Below are 23,705 nucleotides of genomic sequence, written 5' to 3'. Positions count from 1 at the left end.
AACCTACAATGAGGTTTCTCTGGAGTTAACACAGGCCAGGACGCCTCTCCTCAGGAGGGCAGAATCGTGCTCAGTCAGGACTTGGGCTTTGGACAAATGAGACCATCACGTCAGTGACCCAGGACGTGCACAATCACACACCCACACACCCACACACCCACACACACCAGGTTCTGCGGGCAGCTGTCCTGCTGGCGTTTGCTCAAGGCCAGAGCACAGGTACGGGACACGGAGCTACGCACCGGGTTAGAGCAACTAGTGTCAGCCTCTGTGAGAGCAACTAGTTGTCAGCCCTGTTAGAGCAACTAGTTGTCAGCCCTGTTAGAACAACTAGTTGTCAGCCACTGTTAGAGAAACTAGTTGTCAGCCTCTGTTAGAGCAGCTAGTTGTCAGCCCTGTTACAGAAACTAGTTGTCAGTCCTGTTAGAGCAACTAATCGTCAGCCACTGTGAGAGCAACTAATCGTCAGCCCTGTTAGAGCAACTAGTTGTCAGCCCTGTTAGAGCAACTAGTTGTCAGCCCTGTTAGAACAACTAGTTGTCAGCCACTGTTAGAGAAACTAGTTGTCAGCCTCTGTTAGAGCAGCTAGTTGTCAGCCCTGTTACAGAAACTAGTTGTCAGTCCTGTTAGAGCAACTAATCGTCAGCCACTGTGAGAGCAACTAATCGTCAGCCCTGTTAGAGCAACTAGTTGTCAGCCCTGTTAGAGCAACTAGTTGTCAGCCCTGTTAGAACAACTAGTTGTCAGCCCTGTTAGAGCAACTAGTTGTCAGCCTCTGTTAGAGCAGCTAGTTGTCAGCCCTGTTACAGAAACTAGTTGTCAGTCCTGTTAGAGCAACTAATCGTCAGCCACTGTGAGAGCAACTAGTTGTCAGCCCCATTACAAAAACTAGTTGTCAGCCCCTGTGAGAGCAACTAGTTGTCAGCCCTGTTAGAGCAACTAGTTGTCAGTCCTGTTAGAGCAACTAATCGTCAGCCCTGTTAGAGCAACTAGTTGTCAGCCCTGTTAGAGCAACTAGTTGTCAACCCCGTAACAGAAACTAGTTGTCAGCCCCGTTAGAGCAACTAGTTGTCAGTCACTGTTAGAGCAACGAGTTGTCCGCCCCTGCCGGGCCGGCGACACCTGCCGCGGGAGCGTTTCCGCCCCCGGGGCGAGGCCGGGCCGGGCAGGTGCGCGCCCCTGCGGGGGCCGAGCGCCCGCGCGCCTGTTAGACAAGACAGTGGCCGGGCCCGCCCCTCCCCTGACCCCCGACCCCCCCCGCGCCCCGCCCCCCGCCCCGGCCCCGCCCCCCCGCGGCGCGGCGAGCGGGGACCGGGCGGCCGGGCCAGACCCCCCCGGCGGCGGCGCGGGCGAGCGGCGAGTCCCCGGCGCCCCCCCGGCCGCGAGCCCCGCCCGCCCCCTCCCCTCCCCTCCCCTCCCCCGGCCCCGGCGGGCCGCGTCTCCCGGCCGGGCGCGGCGGCCATGGCGGCGGACGCGGGGGCCGGGCCCGCGCCGCGCTGGCTGCGCGCGCTGGGGGAGCCGCTGGGCGCGGCGCAGCTGCGGCGGCTGGAGGCGCATCGCTACTGCGCGGCGGGCGCGTCGCTGCTCGAGCCGCCGCTGCAGCGCTACTGGAACTGGCTGCTGCGCTGGGTGCCGCTCTGGGTGGCCCCCAACTCCATCACGCTGCTGGGCCTCGCCGCCAACCTGCTCTCCACGCTCGTGCTCGTCGCCTACTGCCCCACGGCCACCGAGGAGGTAGGGCCGGCCGGGGGGGCCCCAGCCGCGGAGCCGGGGCGCGCTCGCCGGCGGCGCCCCGGGCCCCCCCGCGGCTGTCAAGGTCACGGCCAGTCCCCGTCCGCGTCCCCGGGGCGCCTCGGCCGCGGCGGGCCCCAGGCCGGCCCCCGCCCGGCCGCCGGCCCCTCGCCCCTCCGGCGGCCGCGGGGTGAGCGGCTCCTTTGCACCCCGGGGCTGACACCCCCAGCTCCCGCCTGCTGGGCGGGAAGGCTGGTGGCCGGGCTGTGCCCTGTAGTCACTTTTGGGGTACCATGGTCTGTTTCTCAAAGGGGGCGCTTAGTGGGTCTCCCGTTACTGGTCGAGCTGATCCGAGATAAAGGCACTGGTGAGAGTTCCTCCTCTTGGCTTTGTTGAGCTTTTCTGAAAAACAAACTAAGCTGCTGTCGAGGTGATCGTGCAGGGGTCGTGAAAGCCCGAGTTACCACTGGCAGTGAGTATTGGATCTTCAAATAACAGGATTCTTAACTCAGGAGTAGCTAGGACTCGGGGCGTCTGCTAAGTAGAAGCGTCGCCTCTTGTCGCGGTGGGTGTGGAGGGGACAGGGGCAGAGCACACAGGAGACATGCCGCATGGACAGGCTGTGTGACTGCTTCCTTTTCTGTGTCCTCTGAGTAGTGAAATCCCTCCAAAATCATTTTTGGGACTAGGTCTTGTAGAGGACTTGCGGAGTGGAGGAGGTTGAACGCAGTGTAAATATGCATTTAGAAAATATTGAATACTGAATAATATTGAAATATTGAATAATAATATAACAATTATAATTCTGCATTATAATAAGAATTCTGCATTATAATAAGAATTATAATAATATAAAATATTGAATAATATTGACATGCTATGTCACTGCTTCCTTTTCTGTGTCCTCTGAGTAGTGAAATCCCTTCAAAATCATTTTTGGGACTAGGTCTTGTAGAGGACTTGCGGGGTGGAGGAGGTTGAACGCAGTGTAAATATGCATTTAGAAAATATTGAATAATATTGAAATATTGAATAATATAATATTACAATTATAATAATTCTGCATTATAATAATAATTCTGCATTATAATGATTATAATAATATAAAATATTGAATAATATTGACATGCTATGTCACTGCTTCCTTTTCTGTGTCCTCTGAGTAGTGAAATCCCTTCAAAATCATTTTTGGGACTAGGTCTTGTAGAGGACTTGCGGGGTGGAGGAGGTTGAACGCAGTGTAAATATGCATTTAGAAAATATTGAATAATATTGAAATATTGAATAATATAATATTACAATTATAATAATAATTCTGCATTATAATAATAATTCTGCATTATAATAATTATAATAATATAAAATATTGAATAATATTGACATGCTATGTCACTGCTTCCTTTTCTGTGTCCTCTGAGTAGTGAAATCCCTTCAAAATCATTTTTGGGACTAGGTCTTGTAGAGAACTTGCGGGGTGGAGGAGGTTGAACGCAGTGTAAATATACATTTAGAAAATATTGAATAATATTGAATAATATTGAAATATTGAATAATATAATAATATTATTACAATTATAATAATTCTGCATTATAATAAGAATTCTGCATTATAATAAGAATTATAATAATATAAAATATTGAATAATATTGACTTGCTATGTCACTGCTTCCTTTTCTGTGACCTCTGAGTAGTGAAATCCCTTCAAAATCATTTTGGGACTAGGTCTTGTAGAGAACTTGCGGAGTGGAGAAGGTTGAACGCAGTGTAAATATGCATTTAGAAAATATTGAATGGGGCCTGATTTTAAATATATCTTGCCAGGAGATGGATGTGTTTGTTCTATATGATTTCTACGCAGACATTCCCATTGTTACTCGCTTCTGGATTGTCAGGAAAACGTGCTTAAGTTTGTGTTTTTGCAGGCTGTTTGCAGAATTTCCTCGTGTGTGTGGTATGAAAAGAGCACTCTTTAGAGGGGCAGGCTGTGCCACATAGTAGAGAGAGAGACCTCTTGGCTCTTTGCCCGCGTGTAAAACAGAAAATGATAACCGCCAAGCCAGTCTCACAAGGATGCAGTGAGGACTGAGGGATCTATATCACCTGCAGATAGATGGAGAGAATGAGAATTTGCTCACCACATTAAAAATATTACTCAATGCATTAAAATTATTGCTGCTATTTAAGATGTCCTGAAAACATGTAATTTAATATTTGTTGGACCTAGATTTGGCCAACAGCATCCGGGTGTTTCTGACATTTGCCAGTTTATGTGTGAGCTCTTCAATGTTATTATTAGTTTAAGAAGTCGAGCACTTACAAAGAGCAGGGCATATAAACAAGTAGAAGAGGTTCTGTTTAGGGGCGTCAAATGGGCCAGGTGGAAAAGATGAAATTATTAAGTAGCGTTTAGGCTCAGCCTCATTTAAAACAAGAAGAGGAGAGGGTTGGGATCTGAGACACATGAAAAAAAGTGAAAAAATTAGTATAACCCCAAAAGGTGAGAATAAAAATTAAAATAATAAGATGAAAGGGTAAAGAGTTTCTGAAATGTAAAGATCTTGGAGACGAAACGGCGTAATTAGCTTCCATGTGTGTTGACGCAGCGCCGGGAAACACCATTACAGGGTTCACATCGCCTGTTTGATAAAATCCCAGAGTCAGTATGAAAGAAGCATAACAACTTGGGACTGTTTTGCTTTCCGGTCACAGAGCTAGCAAATGACAGAACCAGCCAGGATTCGGAGCCCAGTCAGTCTGCCTCCAAAACCATATTCTTTTTAACACAATCACCACCTTTGAACCTGAAGTTTCTGCCGCTCTCTGTGGCTTGTGTATTGTTCTTACCAAGTATGTAAAAATGCTATCAGCCTTTCGTTGCATTTGAGCATTTGTTATAGAGGAAGTTAGCAAGTTTTTTCCCTTCCCTGGAATGGTTTTCCCACCATTTTAGTATTTCCTCTATCTGTCCATTCTGAAAATATAGTAGTATCTATTTTTATTCAAAGAAAATTCAGGGCCAGAGGGTTAAGTGACTTAAACCTGGCATGGAACTTATTTTCTGACTCTTCGACTTCAGGATTTGCTTTTTCAGACTTGAAAGATTGTTTCCAGAAAGGGTCAAGAGAAGTATGTGAGGTTTTTGGCTTTAGCTGCTTGGGCTTATCAACCCATGTAGGATACAATGCTGACTCATGGCTAGATTAATAATATATTGGACTTTTTTTTTTTTATACTACTGTGTTCATTTCTGGGCTGTGCCCAGGGATGAAGGAACATTAATAGAAAAAAGTAAAATGATTTATGTTAAGCTTCTACAACGGTGCCCTGAACTGCTTTTCCTATCACCCTCTCTGTTAAGGAATTTTCCACTCCAGCCAAATGGAACTACTTACTAGAGCAAGGATTTCTCTCATCCCTCCTTTTCTTTCCTTCAACCACATAATGATAACTAACATTTACTGATTATTGACTGTGTCCCACTCATTATTAGATGTTTTTGTCTGTTATCTCATTTAATCTTCTCAACAACTTTCTGACTAAGGTACTATTGTTATAGGACAGCCCCGATATTGAACGGGTTGCCTGGCTGTGGGTCCTCACCCGCACGCTTACAAGGGACTTATGAATACTCCACTACAGGCACACACAAAAGGTTCATAAAAGGTTTATTTACAAGGGAAAAGGAAATAAGGAAAATGTACAACTCAGGGAGAAAATAGGGAAATAAAGTCTTTAATGCGTCCTACCCGAGCCGCTGACCTGGAAACCCAAAGGCACACTCAGAGCTGGCGGAGAGCCAAAATGGGGGACCCCCCCCCAAAGCCCACGTGTCTGGCTTTATACCAACCTGGCTGCTTACCCCCACCCTCAGGTCCCAGCCACCTTCCCTTTGCTGGTGATAGGATGTGGAGTTCCCAGTGGCTTTGGCTTTGGCCTGGGGTGGGGGTGGAGTCCACAAAGCCTGTATGGAATTAGCTTTGGGACATCCTTTTCCCCCTAATACTATCACTATCTTCACTTTCTGGAGGTGGGAAGTGTCAGGCATTACCTTTTCTAAGGTAGATAGCTTTAAATAGAGACCCAATTTCAAGCCAGAAACCTTGCTTCCACAGTAGGACTTAGCGGGTTTCCGTGCAACTTCTCCATTTTATTTTGGTTCTGTTTCCCTACTGAGCAGCACAGCCTGCCAGATTTTAAGTTCAGACAGTGATTGCCCATGTGTACATTCTCCATAGCACGATGACTTGCGTAAAGCAGTTGCTAAATTATTGACTGTGTGGATGAAATAGCAAAATGTCATCCTGAAAGATGATGTTTTCTGCCCTTATTCAGTTTCAGCTGGGTCTTGGATTAAATACCTAACAGCTGTTCAGCCTGGGTGATTATTTTAAGAATAAGCAAGAATTAGGATGGATGGAGAAAGCAGGAACTGAGTCCCCTCCCCATCTTGGAGTAATGCTGTCTGAATGCTACTCTGTCGTCCTGACCCCCATTCCTTGGCTGCCTAATCCTAAAACAGAATCACAGATTCTCATGGTGTGAAAGGACCTTAGAGTTTATTTAGTGCAATTTCTTCATTTGAAGATGAGACAAGTCAGTAATTTGAATCTAGTTCTTCAAGCTCAGCTTAGCAGCATTCTCTACCAATCTCGACATCCATCTCAGCGTCTGTTAAGAGCACAAGTTTATAGCAGGCTCAGAAGGCATTGAACGATGCATTTCTTTTGTTACTGCTGATAAAGTTTTCCAAAAATCAAGTATATCTTAAGAAATCAAGAAGTCCTTAAGTCAAAAAGGAATGGTTTATGCCCCATCTTAATAATGGTTAATTAATAATGGTTTATTCCCCATCTAAGTAATTAGATTAGTGTTGCCTTTGTTTGTTTATAGGAGGACTAATAAGAAAAGGCAACAATCTGTAGTCTCAGACTTTTTTTATAGTTTTGATTTCCTGTAAATCTATTTCCTTTCTTTCTTTTTTTTTTAATCACCTCTCTGCTCCCTTTGCCTGTTTTTAAAAACGAGCTCAATCACTTTCAAGCATTATGAATTAAGTCAGGCTGCATGTCAGGGAGTGGACTCTTTTACTGAAACAAAAAATATAAACTCCAAACATCAGGAGGTGAAAGTTCTAAAAGCAGGACAAGGACTAGATTGAGGCAAACAGGCAGGCCTGAGATTTAAGGAGGCATGTGCCCAGCCCTGCAGGTAAGTGCCTCCTTAAATTCTGTGGCCTAGATGCTTCCTTGCCTGCCCCAGCCCTGCCAGGAGAGCCTCCACAGAAAGAAATGTGGCTAGAACTTGGCTTTGGGATTTGTCTTTTTGATTCCAAAGACTCTTCTTATACTTGCATAAGCTGTTTCCCCTTTACAGTTCTGGCTGAAATGTGTATTACACATGACACTGGTAAATAAGAAGCTTAAAACCCCACTCCTGGCGTATGCCCTGGCGTGGGTGTCCACCACGTGTTGTGTGACCTGCAGAGCATGTGTAAGGCCCCAGTGCAACTGATGTTGAGGATAGATCAGGCCCCAGAGAGTCTCTTCATGCCTCTCTCTACCTTCCTCTTCCCCTTAGCATGGTGTCAGGCTGGTCTTTTCAACAAGAACTCAAGAACTGAAGGAGATTTAAAAAGAAAAAAAAGGGGGCTCTTGGAACAAAATTTAAAAAGAAAGAAGGCTACCTTTGGCGACACAGATTTCTAATGCCTTGAGAAGGCCCCTCTGGCCCGCCGTGCAGCCTGAGCTGCTTTGGTGGGCCTCTGCTCCCCTCCCCCAGCTGGTAACCTGCCTCATTTCCTGAAATGGGTGTGCGCTTCTCAGACACTGGCCCCCAACCAGAGCTGAGGCCACAGGTCCCAGCTGAAAGCAGTGATCCCTTGGGGCCCTTCCTGATTGCAATCTAGAGTGATCTTATCCTTCCTGAGCATCAGCCGCCTCTGAGCCTCGCAGGCCTCCAGTGGGAGCCTTTCCTCTGTAAATAAGGAAATGCCCCATCAGCCCTAGGCTCAAGGTCAACAACATCTTCACCAAGTCCCAGGCACACAAGTGCCTGAGAGCAGTGGGAGAGTATGGGCCTAAAGCCTTAGAGGCATTTGGAAACTTACTATCTCTCAAATCTTAGATGTAATAGCTCTGGAGCTATTTTTCAAAATAGTTGATTTTTCTTTCCCATAATGTATTAAAATACAGACATAAACATCCGCATGAAAACATTATCTATGATTCACCTAAAAATTTTACTGAGCAGCCTTCCGTATGCCAGACCCAGTTCTAATCACTTTACTTGGAGTAACTCACTGAATTCTCAGTCAGAAAGAGCGATGCAGGGTAAATGAAATAACCAGGCTTCTGTGCAGCTGGCCTCAGGCTGTCACCTGCAGCCTTGACTGTGTTGATGCAGAAGGCGCCTGTGAGCATGGGCACGCTTGCCTGATTGTGCACACCTGAGCGTGGGCGTGCACGCCTGCGTAAGCATGCACACCTGGGCCTAGACGCTGGGGTAAGAGCCGTGGCGGCAGAGGGAGGACGAGCGGCGTTGACTGCAGAAGAGGTGAGCCAAGAGAGGTTGTGATGCGAGAGAGAACGGCCAGAGAGCCCAGAGCAAGTGCAGAGATTCACTGGCAAGCCCCCCCCCCCAACCCCCTGCACCTGGTTGCCCCACAGGAAGTGATTATTCCCATTTTTCAGAAAGGGACGAAAGCACTGAGTTGAGCTCCTCCTCCCGTTCACTCAGCCAGGGAACAGTAGCGCACAAATGGGGTGAAGCAGAGTCCAGAGCCGCTCACCCACCCCCTGTGAAGCTGGGGTGTGCAGGCTTCACCCGGGAGAACATTCTACCCGCTGGGCTGCCGGGTAACTTAGGGCCTGCCGGGAAAACTGAGAGCAGTGGCTGAACCATCTGGCTCCTCGGCTCCTGTGCTGGGGAGAGCGGGTTTTTCAAGGAGCTCCCACACCCTTGAGAGGAGATGAGGGGCCTCGGGGATGAGCCAGTCCAGTGTTCTCGCGTCGGGAAGGCCCTGGAGTGCGGCCCAGCAAGAGCCGTGTTTCACGTCTGGGTGTGAGGGAAGGCTGTCCGCAGGGCAGGGGTGTGCTGGTCGGTTGCTTTCCTTTCCTGGGCGCTTCCTTTTCAAACGTGCCTCCCGTGTGCGCCCGCCGACACCCGCGCGTGGTAGACGCGCGCCTGCAGGTGCAGGACTGCCCCGGTGGAGTGTTCTCTCTCGCCTGGAGTTATTTTTAACAAGAACAATTTCCATATGTTCTGGCCTGGAGCTCTGGGTGGGCACGGCCATTCCAGGTGACTTGGATTAAGGTTGCTTTTTCCCACCACACAGACTTAAGTTTATGGTGCGCTGGGCGCGCAGGAAGGAGAGCTGCCTCGGGAGGCCCGGATGCCTCCATTTTCTCTGCACGTTAGTCCATGGCACGTCTTCACTACTTACAAGCTTCTGGAAGCTCCTGTCTGAAACCTCAGTTCTGTAACCTCTAGCCGGTTGATGCCATATGCCACCAGTGGCGGCGACTGGTAGCATCCAGTTACTACATCACCAAGGATCTGTGGTCCTGAGTCTTGGGAACTCCAAGTCTGCACTGCAGGTTTCTCTCTGTCCTCTCGTTTTGTCCAGAAGTGACTCTTCTTGCAGAAGGTCGTGTCGGTTGCTTTCACCACCTAGGGCATTTGGACACCTGGATGTTTGTGCTTCCTGTCAATGCTGCCCTCTCCCCCGTGGGACAGGTGCGAGTTGCACGTGCTCTGTCTTCGGCCGAGGGGAGCCTTGCTGTCACGGAGTGCGCCCCCACGCAAGGCGGAGGAGCAGCGTCGTGAATGGGTGCCATTTTCCCAGCCCCCCGTTATGTGCAGCCACTCAGTAGTATGCTGTGAACCAGACTTCGTGAGCAGGGGACCTACTGGGCAGCTGCTGCTTAAGTGGGGATGGAGTTAAGCAGCCATGCTTGGTTTTATAATTGAACATGTGGAATCAAGTTCTCTTGCTTCCACAGCCGCGCTGGATGTGGTATTTCCTTCGGTCCCTGTTCTTTGTGGTTTCCCAGCAGAAGCTGTCTTCGACTGGTGGCACGTTTTCAGGCCTCAACGGCCCCACTTGGGCAGACCCTGTTTGCTGGGCATTTGCCCACAAGGGGATGATAATATTGGGAAACTATTGTTAGGACTATCCTTTGTTTCTCTTTGCATACCAGATCTCTTCAGAGTCTGTCATACTAATAAGAGTGGCCTTCCCTTGCCTTTGTGCAGTGGATGGCTGGATCCCTTTCAGAGCATGCGCCACTTAACAGTTTGGGGTCCCTGGGTACCCCTTGGTCATGCTAACAATACAGTCCCCCTAACATCCTCCTGACTGACGGACTGGCCCACCACTTAAGTCACTAAATTAAAGGGTCAGGTCTCCCTTTCTCTCTACATTAACGCTGTGGTTGAGAGACTTTAGGTGCCCTTACAAAGTCTAATCACGTGCGCAATTAGGGATTCATTTCCTGGATGAAGTTCCACTAAGAGGTTCCTTTCCCCTGGAGGTAAAATCAAGCCTACCTCTACCACACCTCCCTTTTTAATGTTTCTCCCTCGCCCTCTTTAATGGGTTCCTACTGTGTTCTACCCTGGACACTGCAGAAAACCCAGAGTGTTGTGACCCCGGGAGGGGAGCAGCCCTTCTCTTTAGTGCTTTCCTGGCGCACAGAACAGGGCTGACTCCTAAGGGGCAGTGAACTAACAGTCCTGACTGGGACTGGCTTTGGGCCTCCCTTTGGTCCCGGTGATTCATTTCTTAGTCTCCTGAATTTCTGATCAAGGAACACAAGTCCGCTTTTCTCCTGCGCTCCCGACAGACTGGCTCCTGGCTGCTGTGGCTTCTTCACGGGAGCCTGGGAACGCTTAGACCGAGTGCCAAGTGCCTCTAACCTGCCCTCTGCTGGCTTTCTCGGCTCTTACAACCAATTTTCAGCTGTACGCATTTGGGTGTTAAATACCGCGGACACTGGCCAGATAGGAATGTTTCCATCATGTTTCCTTTCAACACCTGTTATCTTGCACAGGGTCTAAACACTCCCGGGTCAGAACCCCTCTTTCCGGTTCTGAGTCGGGTCACCTGCCACCACAAATGAAAACGAAAAGGCCATTGGTGCAGCAAAAAAGAAAAAAAGGGGATATGCATGAAAGAGAGGAAATGTATCTCTCCGATAGGTGTTTTACTGTAATTTAGGAGAAAAGTGTTTAATGGAAAAAGATAATAAGAATAAAATGAACCTTTAATAGCTTTTAATAACTTTCCAGAACTTGTAATAACTTCAAATTCCAGTATTATGTATATTTGTATATACTTGGTTATCAAAAGAAGGCATCAGTGGGAGTATTTTATGTAAAACACTTTGTAATTCTGTCAAAAGATTCCAGATGGTTTATTTTGCATTACTTCTGATGATTTCTCACTTCTGTTTTTTAGCCTTTCTCAAGTTATTCATAGTTTCCACATAAGTCTTTCAAAACTTGCTAATCAGAACTGAATATGACATCTTAGGTTGTGTGTTGATCACTCAGTTGCTTTTATTCTTAAATTATTTCTAATTCATACTACTTATTTTTTCATCTGAAAAGACCTCGGAAGTCCTATCAAGGAGTTAGCTGTATAATCATGAGTCGTGGGCATCTGATATTAACGGTGATGAAAATTTTATTAAAGGTAGTTCAAAGTACACTTCTATTTACTTAGAAAGATGAGGCAATAGAGTAGCAAGTTTATAGTATATTTATCGAATTAGCCCATAAACCATACATAGGCTGGTATTTTAAAAATTATATTTGCCACTAAATGTGCAAAACACAATTTTAGTTGACAGTAACTTTTATTGAGCAATTACTGCATGCCAGGTTCTTGTAAAGAGCTGTGTAAAACTTTATCAGCTACAGCTGTATTATTAACATCTTAACACATGAAGTAGCCCAACCTTAGCCCAAGGTTAACTAGCTATTAAATGACAGAGCCAAGGAGACAAGCACAGATCTAACTTCAAAATCCTAGTTCTTGACAGTTTTGCTATACTTCCTCTCTAAGATAGAATTCTGGGTTGCCCATTGTGATCATTACACAGGGCAGGATACTTTTTTAAGTGCTGAGAGACAAGAATGGCTATATCTCAATTTTTGTTCTCTTATTAAAATTGGATCATTGCTATCAGTCTGTCTTCCAGTTGACCAACTCTATTCTCTGTTGTTATCCATACTTCTGTCTCTTTTTGTCTGGTTTCTTTTATGATATTTTTTCTCATCACCAGTTTTTAGTAATTGGATTATGATGTGCTTTGGTGGTTTGTTTTTGTCGTTTTTATTTTAATATTCTGCTTGGGGTTTGCTGCATGTCTTGGATGTGTGAATTTGTGTATTTCATCAAATTTGGAAATTTTTCCAGCCATAATTTCTTCCCCTTCCACTCTCTTTCTGAGACTCCAGCTACACATATATATTTGGCTTTCACCTGTGCGTCACTGATGCCCAGTTCAATTATTTTAGTTTCTCCTCTTCCTGTGCTTCATTTTAGAGAGTTTCCATAGGTATAGTCTGCAAATTCATGATCTTTTCTTCTGGAGTGTCTAATTGGTGATTCATCCTTTCTGTATATTTTACACTTCAAACATTGTATTTTTCATTTTACTACTTTTCTAGTTATGCAAGGAGGAAAAATAAATCCAGCCCCTAGTACTCCATCATGAACCAAAACAGGGCTCTGTGGTTTGTCTTTTTCATAGCAAACACTTATTCATTTCTACTCTAACGCCATATATAAATTGTAGTGTATTTAAGGAACTGTGGCCAAAATCAGAGCCCTAAGCCTTGCTTGGTGGTTCACTCTGTGCTGCTCACAGTGTGGGCTTCTGGGAGCCTCCACCCAGACTGCTTGATGCATTTTATTCAATTTCACAAGTTAAATCTCGTCTGTAGGATGTTCTCAGACACACACTGAAGGGACGTAAAGTGAGAACACAAGGAAATGCGTTGATTGCCTCAGGTTGAGCTGTTGTTGAACAGAAGTTCGCCTGTTGTTACTGACCAGCCTTTATGATTGCTACTGACTTTCAGGCACCGTACTGGGCATACCTGCTGTGCGCCCTGGGCCTCTTTATCTACCAGTCCCTGGATGCCATTGATGGGAAGCAAGCCAGAAGGACAAATTCATGTTCTCCTCTAGGGGAACTTTTCGACCATGGCTGTGACTCTCTTTCCACAGGTAAATTAGTGGAGATTTTTTTTTAAAGATTTATTTATTTATTTATTTATTTATTTATTTATTTATTTATTTATTTATTTATTTATACAAGCACTGGGTATAGTCAGAAGCATGGTAGGGTGAGAGAATTCTCCAGAGCCAGAGCAGAGCAGGCAGAAGGACCGAAGCACACTGCTGAGGGGAGCAACGGGCGGCAGGAGAGGTCTGCGCGCCATGAGGGACCCTCGCTGGTGGCCGGGAAGCAGCCGGGGATCGAACCGGCGCTGCAGAGGCCGCGGGCAGCTTCACAACCCAGCGCTCAACCGCTGCGCCACCAGGGAGGCCCTAGTGGAGATTTTTTTCTACATTTATTTATTTATTTATTTAGATGATATCTTAAAAACTAAAATAGACTAAGTTTTCAAATGGTCCACTTTGGGGATATATTTGGGTGAAGTTTTGCACAGAGTATTTTAAAGTTTGTTCAGTGATTACTTTTATCCAGTAGACCCCATTTGAATGCCAAGATTGTGTCCCTTAAAACTAAGCAGTAGCTGGAAATTATGTCCTTCATTCTTTTTAATTCTTAATGGATCATCAATCTCGTTTCAGTGTTGATGGCAGTTGGAGCTTCGCTTGCTGTTCGCCTAGGAACCCATCTGGACTGGTTGTTTTTCTGCTCCTTTGTTGGGATGTTCATGTTTTACTGTGCTCACTGGCAGACGTACGTGTCGGGCGTGCTGAGGTTTGGGAAGTAAGTGTGCCTTCCAGTCGTTCCTTCCTACTATCATTGGATTCCTTTTCACAGTCTGTGGTACTTCGCCTGGCTGTAAATGAGGGGGACAGAGGGCCAGCCAGGAATCCACACGATCTTTTTGTTTATTGGGACGTCCATGGAAGCTGCCCCTTGCCTTAGACTCACCGCACCAGCAGCAGCCGCGGCCCACCCTGAGTAGCTCTGCTGGGGCCCGGCCTCCCCGGCAGCAGCTCCAGCGTTAAGGATATCCCTGATGTCACAGCCCAGATCACTTTTGGATTTTTTAAAGGTCTTTTTGGGTCCAGTTTTTAAAAACTTGAACCTATTAGTAGGTTCTTTAAGTTTCTAAATTACTGTACTGTGCAGACTATTTTTTTTTTTTTCTTTCAAGCATGGACTCTGAATAGTTCAAATGTTTGAAGATTTGGTGAGTGATCCCACCCTTTTATCCTTTCAGATTCCCTTTTTTCCAGATTCAAGAATCGTCATCTCGTTTATCCCTAAAAGGTGGAGGCAGAGAATGGGGCTTTGGTTGCATTTAATGTCTGTGGTCAGAGCGATGCGTATGTGACCCGGGGCTCCTAGCTCAGGCCCCGCGGTGCGTGTCCATCAGTCCCAGAGGGAGAGTGTGTTGTCACCTCCCTCAGCTTTCCTGTTGCCTCTGGTCGCTGGCCACACCGTGGCAAAAACAGTGGCTAACTGAACATAAGCCACCCTGGCTGCCAGAGGAAGAAAGCAGAATTCTGACTGCGAGGCACAGGGGGAGTAGGAAAAATGTTGACTCTGACGTCATTTCCGTATAACAGTATCCAACCATTGCAACACAGCATGGAAAGATCGCCTTAGTTTTCCTCTTTGAAAAACAGAAATAATTTATGGTTTGAAGAGTCCTAATAGTTGCTCAGTAATGTTAGTGCTGCTCCCTCCTTTTCCAAAGAGCAGCAAACACACTGTTGGGTTTACCTTTCTCAGCTAACTTGGTAGTTTCTCCATGGCACCTGAGGCCCGCTCTGTGGCAGTGCTCTTACTGCTGCGGGGCGTTATTCTTCATATCCGTGGGTTAATGTTCAGTTTGCCTTTTCCTCCTAACTGCCCTGGAAAGAAATCAGTTGAGAAGTCTTCCACTTCTGGTTTTATTTGATCCTCTGATCCCTACATTTCTCATAGTTGCAGAGCCTAAGTATTCCTCTAGCATCTAAAGACTCGGGGGTACCCAAGCACAGGTGTAAAGCAGGTAGGCAGATACACAAATCCGGAGCTTGGGGAAAATAAAAGGAAATTCGGAAATATGAATTTGGAGGTCATTAGCATATATGGCAGTTGTAAGTATAGATTAAATTGTTCAGAGAATCTAGAGAGCAAAGAGAGAATTCTGGAAATAGTAGCAGTTTAAAGTGTGGACGAAGTAGTCTAGGAAGGAGCCTGACAAGAGCTTCTGGCAAGGTAGAAGAATCAGGAGAGGACACGGAATAAATAGCAACAGAGCAAAACGTTTCAAGAAAGAGGGAGTGATCGACATTTAAAATATTGTACAGGGCCTCCCTGATGGCACAAGGGTTTAAGATGCAACCTATGAAGCAATCCACAGCCACTGCAGCACGAGTTTGATCCCTGGCCAGGGAGCTACCCACATGGCGCAGCAGACCTCTCCTGACTCGCCCGCTGCTCCCCTCAGCAGTGTACTTCAGTCAGTCTGCCTGTTCTGCTCCCCACTCTGTCTCTGGTGAATCCTCTCACCTCCCTGCACCTCTGGCCTGTACCCCAGCTCTTGCATGCATAAATAAATAAATCTTTAAAATAAAAATCTAGAGTAAAGTGGACTAAGCAAAAAATATGAAGAGAAGAGGAAATCACAAATGTACACTCTTTTGTTCAGTTAGCCTGTTTGTGGAATGAGGGAGAGAGTTGAGAGCTTCAAGGAGTGCAGATTGGAGAGAATGATGCTGGTTGGCTTAGCAATTTTTTGAAAGAAACCCAAGCATGTGTATATACGGGTGGAAAAATGTCTGTGGAAGCCAAAGACCAGCACAGTGGCTGTCAGTGACAGTCGGGAACGCTGCTGGACTCATTCCCTACTTTTTAAGGGAAATTGACATGAGAGTGTTTAAGAATTTGCCTTAAATCGCCCGGTTGTCTTCATAATTTTTTCTGATTATGGCGGTAATGCACCATTATAGTTAAAAAAATCAAAATTCATAAAAACAAAAAGCAGAAAGCAAAAACCTTCCCAGGGATGATGGCTCTTCACCATTTTCTGTGCGCTCCATGAGTCTTTCCCCGGAGCGTAGACTGAGGCTCCCCTGTGAGGCTTACCTGTGGCAACGCGCTGTTCTCTGGGCTTCCTTCACTCCGCAGGGTAATCACCCGACAGCTCCGTGATGGAGAGAGAGGTAAAAATGACGTCTGTGGACATTTTGGCTTCCTTTGTATATGGCCAACTTTCTTATTTGGGTGTTTTATTTATAAGCCTGTTTTCTGTTCTCTGTCCTTCCCTGTAGAGTGGATGTCACTGAAATTCAAATAGCTTTAGTGATGGTGTTTGTGCTGTCTGCGCTCGGAGGAGCAACCATGTGGGACTATACGGTAAATCTGAATATTTAAATTTCTATTTAAGTACCTTTTTAAATAGGGAAGAAGCATTGCATTGTTAACCTTCTCCAGAAATCCTTTGTATTGTATTTAATATTTGTTCCTCTTCTTAGCCCTTCATTTTATAACCTGTGCCCTGCGTATACCTTGTCATGGCATTTTCCTCTCTGTGTGAATATATGACTTCATGACAAACACCCCCCTCCACTTCCCTAAGACAAGCTCAGCACACTAGTTGAACTACTTTTTCCAGGCCAAAATTTATCACATAAAATAAATTTTAAACAGTAAATTCAGTAAAATATTTTGTTTAAAACTCTTCCCTCATTGTTAAGGAAAAGTTATTAACTTGTATTTTTAAAAGCTAGACATCCCCTGTAGGAAGGGGTGTTTTTATTTTCTGTTTGTTTCGTAACCTCAGCATTTGAGTAAGAGTATCCTATGAGGAGGCCAGGGTCATAAAATCATGTTTGCATAAGAAGAAAATTTATAAAGAAACAAATTAGTCTCTACAACCTAAGTCCAAGTCACGGCCTGACTCACAGCCTCATGCCCTCAGTGTTCAGAAGAAGGATGATCTCAGTAGCCAACAACTACCTTGCATTCAACACCTGTGTTCCTAACACATGAGCACGGCTGTGTCATGACCTCCGAACGATCCTATGAAATAGCCAATGTTATCATTCGCTTTATGAGTAAGTCTTAGAATGAGTTAAGCAATTTGGAAACATCTCCACACAAAAACCTGAACGTGGATGTTTGTAAGAGTTTGATTCAAAATTGCCAGAACTCTGAAACAACCAAGATGCCCCACAGCAGGCACATGGGTAAACTGGGGCACACTGAGACAATGACGTATTATCCCCTTTTTAAAATGGCTGCCAAGCTGTGAAAAGACACGGAGAACCCTTCAGTGCATACACGTTCACGAGAGAAGCCATAGTGAGTGCTACATCTGGAATGATTCCAACTCTACGGCATTCTGGGAAAGACAAAATGATGGAAACAGTGAAAAGATCAGCAGCTGTCAGTCACTGCAGGGGGAGGGATGAGTAGACAAAGCATGTGTCTAAACTCACAGAATACGCACCCCTAAGAGTGAACGCTCATGTAATATATGGAATAGGGGTGGTAATGATGTGTCAGTGTAGGCGCATGGATTGTAACAAATGTATTGCTGGGGGTGGGGGGCACTTTCATAGTGGATGGCAGTGGGGGCCAGGAAGTAGATGGGAACTCTGTACTTTCCAGACAAATCTGCTGTGAACCTAGTTGTTCTAACGACTGTATGTTAAAAAAACAGGGTCAGAAATGTCCTTGTGGCATTTAGTTTCAGATTTGCCCATTACAGTTCCTATCACTAGGCTCAGAAATGGACTTCGAACATATTTTAAGTAGTGATCCATTCCTTGAGACATTCGTATTCCTTCCCATCGTGTAAGAATGAATGCTAGAGTCACGGGCCTGTGCACTCTGCCGGGGGATGCGCGCATGTTGGGTGGCGACGGCTCAGCCAGCATCGCCACGCAGGTGAGCAGGGAGCAAGGCGGTTAGGCGACTCCGGCCATCAAATCAAATGTGATCGTCTTACATGTGAGAGTCTAATGTAGGTACAATGGGGAAGTATTCAGTCTTGAGCTAACTTCAGCGTTTTGGCCGTCCCCTGGGAAGGGAGCCCGCCTGCTTATTCACACCAGCAGCAATACTTATTTTCAATGTAGGTTTTCTAAATTTAGTTAGAGTTTCCACACATTCTGGTACAGTGTTTCAAAGTCTACTTTCAAAACACACCAGCCTACAGATTTTGGCAATTCATTGTCACTGTTTTTTAAATCCTTTGCTGCCTTTGGAAGTTTTCTTGAACAGCAATTGACCAACAGGTAACTATGTTGCTAGAGATTTCATCCTGGACATTACCACCACAGGTGTTTGCATGTGCACACGTTGTGTGAGACCGGTCACATTCATGGGGCATCTCCTGGTGTTCTGACTTTCCTGGGGGGCTACCTTGTAAAGGTAACACATTCACGTGAACTATCCTTTTTCATGTTTCCTCTCCGTCACATGAAGTCTTGTGAGATTAAATATTTCATCTCAGTTATGTAAGAAGACTTAGCTGAATCTGGTACATTCATTTTTCACTTAATGAGAAAAACCATTCAGAAGCGACTCCCTCAGGCTGCACTCCAGAAGTTAAGGTTTGACTGTAAGAAAAAGGATAGCTTATTGGGTCACATCATGTACTGTTTCTTCACTATTGAGTAGGAAAAGGAAATCTGTTTTCTTCATGATTTCTTTCTTTCCTCTATCCCTAAAGATACCTATTCTAGAAATAAAATTGAAGATTTTTCCAGTTCTTGGAGTAGTGGGTGGAGCAATATTTTCCTGTTCTAATTATTTCCATGTTATCCTCCATGGTGGCGTTGGCAAGAATGGATCCACTATTGCAGTAAGACATTAAACTTCTTTCTCATTTAGTGTGAATTGTATGTTTACTCAACACCAGCTACAGAGATTCTAAAAATATGCCAAAATTCAAGAACTGGGAAAGGCATTAAATATCTTTTTTTTTTTTGTGGGGGCCACAGAAAAAACATGACTGGTATTTCGGGGGTTTTAGAAATACATGACATCTAAACATGCTCATCATCATGTCTATTTGTATATATTGTGAATTGGTTACTACGTAAGTCTAGTTACCATCCATCACCATGTGTAATTTTTTTTTTTTACACATATATATATTTTTAGGAAAGAGAGAAGGAAAAGAGAGAGGCACCTGCATGGTCCCAGGCAGGCAAGAGAACTGCCTAGAATTTTTTTTCTTGCGCTGACTTGGAAGGCCCACTGTCGTAGCAGTCCTCAGATACAGCAGCATTAACTGTGGTCGCCACGGCGTCCATTCCATCCCCCTGACTTCTCTTGTAACTAGTCGAATCACTTTCATTTTGCCCAGACCCCGCCCTTCCTGACTGCCCGAAAACGACTCGTAGACACACAGTGTAAAAGCATCTTTACAATGGCTTAGGCCGTTTTCCCCTCTTACCACCTTGCTCCAAGTAGACTCTTCCGACGCGCCGCCTGGTCACCCCGTTTCCCGGCTGCGCGTAGTAGTGAAGCTTCCATTTGTTTCCCGGCCTGGCACTGAACAGGGGAAAGGGAAGGAAGGAATGGCTTCCTGACTGGATGGCAAGAGAGCTGCCAAAGGTCACTGAGGCTTCACATACAGGGAAATGTGCTATTCATGAAGTAAATTTTATTGTGGTTTCAGTGAAATTTGAAAGTACTATTATTATTTTAAAAGGTAAAAATTTTAACCTGTCTTCTGTGTATTTTGTAAGTGAAGTGTTAACATGTGATGCTGGTTTTCTACTTTATACCGTAGGGCACCAGTGTCTTGTCACCTGGACTTCACATAGGAATTATTATTATATTGGCAATAATGATCTATAAAAAGTCAGCCACTAATGTATTTGAAAAACATCCTTGTCTGTATACCCTGATGTTTGGATGTGTCTTTGCTAAAGTCTCACAAAAACTGGTGGTAAGAGATTCTTTTATGATTTATGGTATAAATAAATAATGTAGTTGGTCTTCAAACAGTCACAACTATTTCACACAATGGACAGGCTTGTCGTGATGTCATCATTGCAGGGAATTGTTAGCTGATGGTGTTCCAAGTGAATCTGAGTTAATGTTATTCAAGAAAAGACTCCTCTTATTATTTATTCAGTTGTAATTATCCTTAAAACTTTCTATCAAGTTAAATATTAGTAACTTTATTAAGCTGCTCAGTAATGACTTTGAGTTTTAGACTCAGTGGTCCCCTATCAAATGTAAGATTATCTATCCTTATTTATAGGTGAATTAAAGTTATAATTGTGCTGAAAATAAAGCTAAAACATTTAAAATTTGATGCTGAAATTATTTTATTCACTTTCTTACAGATAGCGCACATGACCAAAAGTGAACTGCATCTTCAAGACACTGTCTTTCTTGGCCCAGGTCTTTTATTCTTAGACCAGTATTTTAATAATTTTGTAGACGAGTATGTTGTGTTATGGATAGCAATGGTAAGTTCTTTTCTGGTTAAGATTTTAATAACGAGTGGATGTTAAGTAACACGAGTTATTTCAGTGTATCAGGGAGCTTCAATGTCTATACAGTAATGTTCCTGAATATTTAAAATCACTTTTTTAAACTTATTTTACTTACATTAAATGGCCTATATATCTGGAGATCAAGCTTCCAACAACTTAAATCCTTGAGGCGTATCTATATACCTTAAAAATATCTGTATTTCTTCTTCAAAACAACAAAGATGTCAAAAATCTGCCCAAACCAAGCTTTTTAGTGCCTAACTTAAGCTTGTTACTTATTTTGAGCTTGTAGCAGTAACAGGTTAACTAGGGGGTTAGTGTTAACAAAGGTGGACACATATCACCTCTAGAACTATCAACTAATATGGACAAACATGAAACAGACAGTGCTGCCAAGTGTAAGATTCTGGAACCATTTTGAAATGGTCCTTTTTTTAAAAAGATTTATTCATACAAGAGCTGGGGTACAGGCCAGAGGTGTGGGGGTGGTGGAAGGATTCACCAGAGACAGAGTGGGGAGCAGAACAGGCAGATCCACTGAAATTCATTGTCGAGGGGAGCAGTGGGCAGGACAGGAGAGGTCTGCTGTGCCATGTGGGTCAACTCCTTGGCTGGGGATTGAACTCAGAAGCTATAGTGGGGATAGTGCTGAGACTTAACTCTTAGGCCACCATGGAGGTCCTTCCAAAAAAACCTAAATTTAAGAATTGTATTTGGAGATTTCAATGTAGGAATTTTTAGTGAACTTAAATATGTATTACCTCATAAGATTGTTTAATATCAGGTGTTAAAAATTCTAGCACCTATTTTGTAGGAAGTTGACCTGGTTTATGTTAGTGGTGGTTTACTACGAGGAAGTCAAATTCTGTTTTTCTTAAAGCACAATGTAGAGGGCCTCCCTCTGGCGCAGCGGTTAAGCACTGGGTTGCAAAGCTGCCCGCAGCCTCTGTAGCGCCAGTTCGATTCCCGGCTGCTCCCCAGCCACCGGAGGAGGGTCCTATATGGCGCGCAGACCTCTCCTGCCTGCTCTGCTCCCCACTCTGGCTTTGGTGAATTCTCTCACCCTCCCGCGCTTCTGACTGTACCCAGTGCTTGTATAAATAAATAAATCTTTAAAAAAAAAAAAAGCACTATGTAGACTGCAGCTCAAAACAAAACACATGCCCTTTGGCATCCTTAGGAAAACATTTCTAGAGAAATGTAACCCTCCATAGAGAAAGGGTTAGGTAGAGCTTTTCCCTCATGAGTGAGAATTGCGTCAGGCAGAGAGAGCTGTGAAGCTCCTTTTTCTGAAAGGAAGCATTTCCCCCTGGTTTTGGGCAAGTTTTCAGTGCCTTAATTTTGAGTAAGACACAAATTTGTATATGCCTCCCCTTGACTATAGTGTCTTTTCCAGGCCTTTCCTTTCATACAACTAATCTCAAAGGAATAAAATGAGTATGATGGAGTTTCACTGTAACTGGTAGCCCCTTCTAGTAGAAAATTTATCACAGAGCATTAAAGTTGAAAAAAATGTGCAGTCAGAAAACTTGAGTTTTACAACTTTTTTACTTCAGTCTAGGTCTTTACTGCTGAGCCTCAGATTCTCTAAGTATGAAATGCTCTACATGTTCTAGAAGTCAATAGTGAGGTCCAAATATGAAAGTACTCTCCAATGTAATGTTTTCTGTAGAGAATTTTAGATTAAGAGATTGGGGAAAGATGAGAGGAACAGAAACACAGTTGAGGCTTCAGAAAAGAGACAAAAATCCATTTTCTATTTTTTTTTTTTGTTTCCAAAGGTTCTTTCTTCATTTGATATGACCATGTACTTTAGTGCTTTGTGCCTGCAAATTTCAAGACACCTTCATCTAAGTATCTTCAAGACTTCATGTTATCAAGCACCTGAACAGGTTCACAGGCATATTGACTAATAGTCCAAGCAAGGAAAAGAGGAGAAGCAGTTAGGTGAACGTATGAGTGAAGGAAATCCCCTTTTGCAGGAGGCTAGTATACAATCAAATAAGGTGGTATTTGAGTATAAAACATTGTCTTGCATATTTCATTATGCCTATTTCAACTGTGAAGTCCTCATTGTGTAACATTTTTGATCACAGGTATGTTAGAATACTATAATCTATAAATTATGAACAAAACCAAAGACCTAAATCTCAATTCTCTGGATAAGAAAGTGAACCACTCTAGTTCTAAATAGTAATCTCTTTATCTTAAACCTCTATCATAAATGGGGTTTTCACTGCCAAGGAGTATAAAAAATTCAGGATTTAAAGGATTTTAACTTGAGGATGATGCTTGCCTTGATTGCTAAAAATCAAAAACTGATTTCATACTGCCTAAGTGCTTAGATTTCAATATATTGTCAAGTGAGGAGATGATTATAAGGCATTTTTTAAAAAAAATGTTAATTATTTAAGGAAATACTTGATTTAGCACAATTTGAAAGGGGTACTAGAATTTTCCATAATGGTATTTACTAGAAGGAATTTGTCTTAGCAGTTCAGGAAAAAAACATGAAGTCTTTATACACTGAGGGTAACTTGTTGACAATCTCAGTTAAAATTTCAGCGGAAGAAAAACAGTAACTGGCTTACTGCAAACAAATGCTGAAATTGGCACATTTTAAAAGACAAGGTTTAAGAATTAGCTAAGTTTGGAAATAAATGTAAAATCAAATTTCCATAGTCAAATTACAGCTGAACATTCCAGGGTAATTTATCTTTAAAGACAAATGTAAAGTACTTAAAATATAAGTAATTAGGTATGTTAATTTCTCCCAAAACACAAACTTAAGTTGCTTTTAATAAATTTTGTCAATAGATTTTTTTTTAGATCTAATTACAATTAACTAGTGTAACAAAAAGATATGCATATAAAACAGATCTTATATTTTTTTTTAAAGAACAATGTAACCTGTGTTTATGCTTTCTACCTTTTGGGACTGATACACAGAAGCCAAACTTGAAATAAATCATCTTTATTGTTGAAAGCTAAGTTACAAGTGTTAGAAAGCTTCAGTTACTATAAAGCTGAAACTGGTACAGATTATTTCAGGAATTGCTGCTAACCACTAAAAAGGGTTTATTTGACAATTAACAGGAGTCTTCACTAAAGCTTATAATAGTATATAATATTTTAAACTAGAATTTTTAAACCACTCTAAAAACTTAGCATGCATCTTAGCTAATGTTGTAATTGTTATCGTATTACTTAGGTTCAAGTTCTTTCTTCAAAGAGTCATCAGAATAACATGGATTGAAGAGACTTTCGAACACTTGCCATCTCTTGCTGCTGCTGTTACATGAAAGGATATTA

The 23,705-nt window shown here is 43.9% G+C and overlaps 1 protein-coding gene across 1 annotated transcript; it reads left to right on the top strand.

Moving 5' to 3' along the window:
• Positions 1–1,461: 1,461 nt before the first annotated feature.
• Positions 1,462–23,685, top strand: CHPT1 (choline phosphotransferase 1; the record flags this gene model as incomplete). The annotated part of the gene is made up of 9 exons (XM_084255092.1): positions 1,462–1,734; positions 12,821–12,968; positions 13,560–13,701; positions 16,203–16,287; positions 18,611–18,742; positions 19,679–19,837; positions 20,241–20,366; positions 22,175–22,285; positions 23,605–23,685. The coding sequence occupies 9 exons, from the start codon at positions 1,462–1,464 to the stop codon at positions 23,647–23,649; spliced, it is 1,221 nt and encodes a 406-aa protein (XP_084111218.1). The 3' UTR covers positions 23,650–23,685.
• Positions 23,686–23,705: the final 20 nt, after the last annotated feature.

The sequence above is a fragment of the Talpa europaea genome (genome assembly GCF_964194135.1).
Source record: "Talpa europaea genome assembly, chromosome: 15".
NCBI classification, from domain to species: domain Eukaryota; kingdom Metazoa; phylum Chordata; class Mammalia; order Eulipotyphla; family Talpidae; genus Talpa; species Talpa europaea.
This window is presented reverse-complemented; position numbering and strand designations above follow the sequence as displayed.